Source organism: Chenopodium album, chromosome 19, assembly GCF_948465745.1.
Source record: "Chenopodium album chromosome 19, dcCheAlbu1.1, whole genome shotgun sequence".
NCBI lineage: Eukaryota > Viridiplantae > Streptophyta > Magnoliopsida > Caryophyllales > Amaranthaceae > Chenopodium > Chenopodium album.
The window spans coordinates 21,086,496-21,092,458 of NC_137852.1; the positions used below are offsets into that span (position 1 = coordinate 21,086,496).

Genomic DNA, 5,963 nt, shown 5'->3' on the forward strand with positions numbered 1-5,963 from the left:
ATAATACATGTTTTTTTTGGGAACAATAATACTACATTATTATAATAATAGTGAAAAATAATGATATAAAAAGGAAGATATTTTACTAATTTGTTACCTTTTTTATTTAAAGAAAATAAAAAAGTAAATTGAGTTAATTAATAATTAAATCTAACACTAACCATAACTATATATTGTGTTTAAGAAAATTGGGAAAAAACCTAAACTAGAGAAGTTCAGCAGCCGTTCGCCATACTCTCAATTCTCCATTGAAGTTGCGCTTCCGAGCTTTATCTCCTCCATTGAAACAACTTTTGAGGTTAGTTTTAATTAATAATCGAAAATCGATTTCACAATCTTGTGTTTAGTTTCATACTTTCGTTGCTTTAATTCTCAGTATTGTCTATTTCGTTGCTTTCGGTTTCTCTAGTTTGCTTTAGTGAAAAAAATTAATGATTAATAAGTATGTATTGATGTGTTAATCATGCTGAGTAATATGTAATCTAAATTTTAATCTTGTTAAAATAAATTTTGTTGGATAACAAAATTGCAATCGTAATGACTTGTTAGAATATGGTTAATTGCTAAATTGGTACTCTGTTTTTGAACAATATAAAGCACTATAGTTTTATTGAAGATTGAACTTACAACGACGACGAGATTAATAAATTGGTACTATGTTTTTGAACAATATAAAGCACTATAGTTTTATTGAAGATTGAACTTCGAGTAGCCATTGATCGATCGAGTCGAAAACAATCCCAAACACCCATCTGCTGAATTGCTGATTCACCATGCTTCATTATGAAACAACGACGAGAAGCAGAGGTTTTTTCGTATGTCTTTTGGTGAATTAGTTCGATATTTTGGCTTTCCTTTTAATATGCAGCAATGATGCTGAGGTTAATGTATTAGCTAAACTGTACAACTGATGTAGCATTATTGTATCTTGTGTTTTGAACTCGTTTATGTGGTTTTAGATTATGTTGCTTGTAATGAATTTTTACACATGCATTCTCAATCAAATCGGTGTTGTTGGTTTGGCCGCGACAACAATTGTGGTAGCCAATGATAAGAGAAGGAATAAACGGATGAATTTCAAATTTTCACACATCTTGCTTGTTCATGTGAAACAATACATATATAATTGGATGCATATATATATGGCTTTTGTTGCATGTTTTTGTAACTTGTTAATTGGACAGCTAACAAGATGGGAAAAATGCATTGGGATGCCCGTACCTCAACAAAATATTTAGAAATTTTAATCCAAGAGAAAGATACAGGTGGTCATAATAAGTGGAATTGGGAACTTGTCGCTAAACTGTTAAGTGCATGCATTAATAAGGAAGTTAACTCAAGACAATGTGGAAATCGGTTGTTTGTTTTGAGGGGGCATTACAAAGCTCATGTAAGATTATCTAACATGACTGGGTTAGCGCGAGACCCCATAACAAACAAAGTTGATATCGAGAAAGAGAACGACACTGAAAGATGGCACAAATTCTTAGCGGTACGTACCTTATCCTTTTTTTTAACTACTAAGATGACATTTGAGATGAAATATAATGTGTTGTAACTTTCCTATTCCAGGACTTTCCTAAATGTGGTTATGCAATAGCTACGAAGGGGTTAGCAAACGCAGACTTGATGGAGAAAATATTTCAAGGAACAACGGTTGTAGGGGTTGGCGGATGCTTTTCACCAGCAATGGCAAGGGGTAAATCGATTTTGTCAAAGAAAGTAGCTTCTCTTTCTGTCAATGATGACAACGACGAATTTGGATACGATGCTGAAGAGGGAGATGATGATGTTGAACCAAGTGAAGGTTCAGGGGATAACGAGAACATTGATAGTGATTCTGTTGGTATTGATCTCAATGTATCAAACGCTGCTCAAAGTGTATCCCCTCCGAAGACTGTGCGGACAAAACTTTAGGGTGGTACTAGTAGTAAACAAAAAAGTGAAGGTAGTATTGATACTTTTGAGGAAAAAAGACGAAGAGCTAGTATTGATAATGTTATTAAATTGTTGGAAAAAAGTGTTCCATCTAAGCCTATGGACATATTTCCGTTGGTGGTTCAAACTCTGAGTAGAATGGGAGTTGCCGTGGCACGAGGTCAACATTACTACATTCGTGCAGTGAAATACTTGGAAGAAGAGAAGTTTGCCCATATGTTCTTGGCACTTGAGAATGATGAAGCTAGGTGGTGGTACTTAAATGATACATTGCCTAACATCTGATGAAGTAGAACTACCGTTGAATTAAATTTGGCTGAATTATTTTTGATTCTAATTTGTTTGCACTATGTTTGTTTTTATTTCAGTTGAACTATGTTTTGTCTTTAAATTCGGTGAACTTGGTGTGTTGTTTTATTATGGTTTTTATTTGGACTGACAAGATTGGAATGTTAGAAGTGTTTAATGTTCTAATTTGGATTAATTAGATTTGGCATTTACTATTTGTTTAGGGTTGATACATTGTTCTTATATATCATTTTCTTGTTTTGTGTAATGTAGAATGGAAGATGAAAACATTAGACAAGCATGCATGATTATTGCATTACAAGAACTCCGCGATTCACTAGAAGACATTCTTGATTCAACTACAATACCACCAATAAGGCAACCGAGAAGAGAACTAGGGGAAAGTGGAGCGCAATATATACATAGGTTGTTAACAGAAACTCCTACGGAATGTCAAATTCAATTAAGACTTGATCGACACATGTTTGTTCAATTAGTGAACTTGATGATTGAAAGAGATCTACTTCACGACGCTAAATATGTGAAAGTAGCGGAGCAAGTAGGTATATGTCTATATATTTTAGCAAAAGGAGTTTCATATCGTGATGCTAGCGACAAATTTAAGCATTCTATTTCTACAATATGCAAGTATTTTAACCAAGTGTTAGAAGCGTTGGTTATATTGTCCTTCGATATCATTAGACCACATCGTGACTTATCAGAGGTGCCTCCCGAGGTAGCTAATAATACAAAATATTGGCCTTATTTCAAGGTATAACTTCATTATTTATATTCACTTGATTACATTTCAATGTCGAAAGTGTAGATGTTTATTGAAGAATTAATTATAAATGTCATCATTTGTTAGGATGCTATTGGAGCTTTGGATGGAACTCTTATCGATGTCATTGTAAGTGATACGAATGGTGTGCCATTTCGTGATCGGCATGGGAGAAAAAGTTGGAATGTCTTGGCTAGTTGTTCGTTTGACAGAATTTACACATTTATTAATGTCGGTTGGGAAGGAAGTGTTCATGATACAACGGTGTGGAAAGACAGTTTGGGTGATCCAAAATTTAATTTCCCTCATCCACCTCCGGGTAAACTATGATTCTTCAATTACGTATTAAATATATATTTTCATTTATTATGTGTAAAGTACTCTTAAATATATATATTTCAAGAAAATATTATTTGGCGGACTCAGCATATCCAAATACTCTTGGATATATGACGCCATACTTCGGGGGAGTAAGAATACATATGCCTGATTTTAGAATATTGCCACCTAGAGGATTAAAAGAACATTTTAATAAGCTTCATTCATCGCTAAGAATGAAGGTGGAATGTTCATTTGGACAGTTAAAAAAAATGTGGAGGATACTACATAACATGCCACAAGTGTCACAAAAGAGTCAAATGTCAATCATTATAGCCACTTGCACACTACAAAATTTTATTCGGATGCATAAGCTTGGCATACCAATCATTCAACATGACGCAAGTATAGGAGTAGCAGATTCAACTACGTATGCACAATGGCGCAATGTTAGTATGGCCAAAGTGCGACATCGTATAGCACGCCGAATTTGGAGGGCTAATCGCTCGGAAAGCGACAATGAAGGTGATGACAATGAATATCAAGATGGCAGTGAAGATGATGAAAATGAAGATCAAGATGACAATGAAGATGATGAAAATGAATTTCATATGGAAGTAGATGGTTAATTCACCACAATGTTTTAATAATTTGAATATGTAATAATTTGAATATTTTAAACCATTATCGTCTTTTATCTATTCAGTATAAACATATGTTAATGTGGTACACATCTCTTTATGTTTTCATTCACCCATTAATTATAATAGTGGTAGCAGTAGTAGTAGTAATAATAATAATAATAATAATAATAATAATAATAATAATAATAATAATAATAATAATAATAATAATTAAAAAATAATTCTAATACTACTAATAATAATGGTAGTACAATGCGATAATGATTGTAATAGTAGTTAAATTAAATAGTAACAACATTAATAATAATAATAATAATAATAATAATAATAATAATAATTATAATAATAATATTAATAATATTAATAATAATAATAATAGTAATAATAATAAAATTAAAAAATAATAATAATAAAATAAAATTAAAAAAAATTAATAATAATAATAATAATAATAACAATAATAATAATAAAATTAATAATAATATATAGTTGTATTAATATTAATAAAAATAATGCTAAAATCTGCTTTGCTCTGCTGAAATCTGCTCTGCTCTGCTCTGCTCTGCCCTGCTCTGCTCTGCCCAGAAGCTCAAAAGAACAGGGCCTAAATGTGTTTGATTAATTAAAAATTATATTATGCTAGGTTTGGAATGGAAATTTGTGATTTGGATGTTATTAGTGATTGAATTGAGAAGCATGATTTATTTGTGATGAATTATTGAATGGAAATTTATGGTTGGAATATTATTTATGAACCACATGTTTAATTATGGCCTGATAGGAAGCATGTTTAATTAAAATAATTGTTTAATTATGTTTGGAATATTGAAAAGAAATTTTATTATGGTTCATATAATTTTTATTGATGCTTTAAGTATGAGGAAAGAGATATATAAGTGTCTATGTACACGAGGAATAAATTGTATGTTGGTGCCTTTGTACACTTAAGGTGTTTTTAACACCGAGGGATAGTATTTTTGGCGCTTTATGCGTTTAAGGTGTCTTTGACACCGAAGTAGAATTAAAAAGGGTTCAACATTAAATATTATGTGGTCACTAAATATTCAAGAATTAAATTGGTATGTTTGATTGATTGAATTATTATTGATGATTGAATTGTTATGCTTTGAGAGTCATCACCAAGTCTAATAATATGTAAATAACGTAAAGTGAAAGAGATTACGCACCAAAACTTTTGGAACGTATATACCTTGAGTATGAACATATGGGGGGAGTTATGTGACTTTATATTTGATCATAACTTCTAACGGAGTACAGGACGCTGTACATTCCTTTTATTATTATTATGCGCTGGAATTTCGCCACCTATGTGTGGTTTTGTCGCTGGCACGGTTAGCTCCCGTGTCAGTTAACCTCAATTTATTAGGGGAGGTAGAGTTGGAAACCCATTCGATGCGTAAGCAACACTAAATTAATTATTTAATGTCTTATTATAGTGTTTTGTTAATTGTTGTGAGTGCTTGAAAACATGCGCTTGAGGTAAGTGTGTGTGTTGATAGGTGAAAGCATGTTAGTGTGTTTTAATTACGCTTATGTACTCAGCATTGCTGATTGTGTGTGTTGTGTGTGTTTGGCAATGTCTTTATCTTGGCCCTATGATGATCCATTTTAATGGAGTAGTGGCAGCAGTTGCCCAACAACTGGCTAGAAACTCGACTGGAAATGGGGATGCTCAGGGGGATCTTTTTAAGAAAGTGGCACAAAGTAAGCCACTAACTTATCAAGGGGAGCCTGACCTTACCATTTTGGAAAACTGGTTGAGGGAGTTTGAGAAGCTGTTTGGAGCTGTAGGTTGCCCTGAAAATTCCAAAGTGAGTTGTGCTACTTACTACCTGAGGGGTGAAGCTGACCTTTGGTGGCAACAAAATGAGACTACCATTAGAGCACTACCTGGATTCAATTGGGCTAAGTTCCAAGAAAAGGTGAGAGACAAGTTTTACCCTAGCTTTTTGCAAAAGCAGAAAGCCGAGGAA

At 32.8% G+C, this 5,963-nt stretch overlaps 1 protein-coding gene across 1 annotated transcript; it reads left to right on the forward strand.

The window, feature by feature from the left end:
- Window positions 1-2,076: 2,076 nt before the first annotated feature.
- LOC145594176 (uncharacterized) lies at window positions 2,077-3,337 on the forward strand. The gene is made up of 3 exons (XM_081650511.1): window positions 2,077-2,186; window positions 2,500-2,998; window positions 3,095-3,337. The coding sequence occupies exons 1-3, from the start codon at window positions 2,077-2,079 to the stop codon at window positions 3,335-3,337; spliced, it is 852 nt and encodes a 283-aa protein (XP_081506637.1).
- Window positions 3,338-5,963: the final 2,626 nt, after the last annotated feature.

Coding starts and splice junctions, on each gene's coding strand:
- LOC145594176 (XM_081650511.1), top strand. CDS start 2,077: ATGGGAGTTGCCGTGGCACGAGGTCAACATTACTACATTCGTGCAGTG. Junction 2,187..2,499: donor CTTGAGAATGATGAAGCTAG/GTGGTGGTACTT, acceptor TGTGTAATGTAG/AATGGAAGATGAAAACATTA. Junction 2,999..3,094: donor AATATTGGCCTTATTTCAAG/GTATAACTTCAT, acceptor ATCATTTGTTAG/GATGCTATTGGAGCTTTGGA.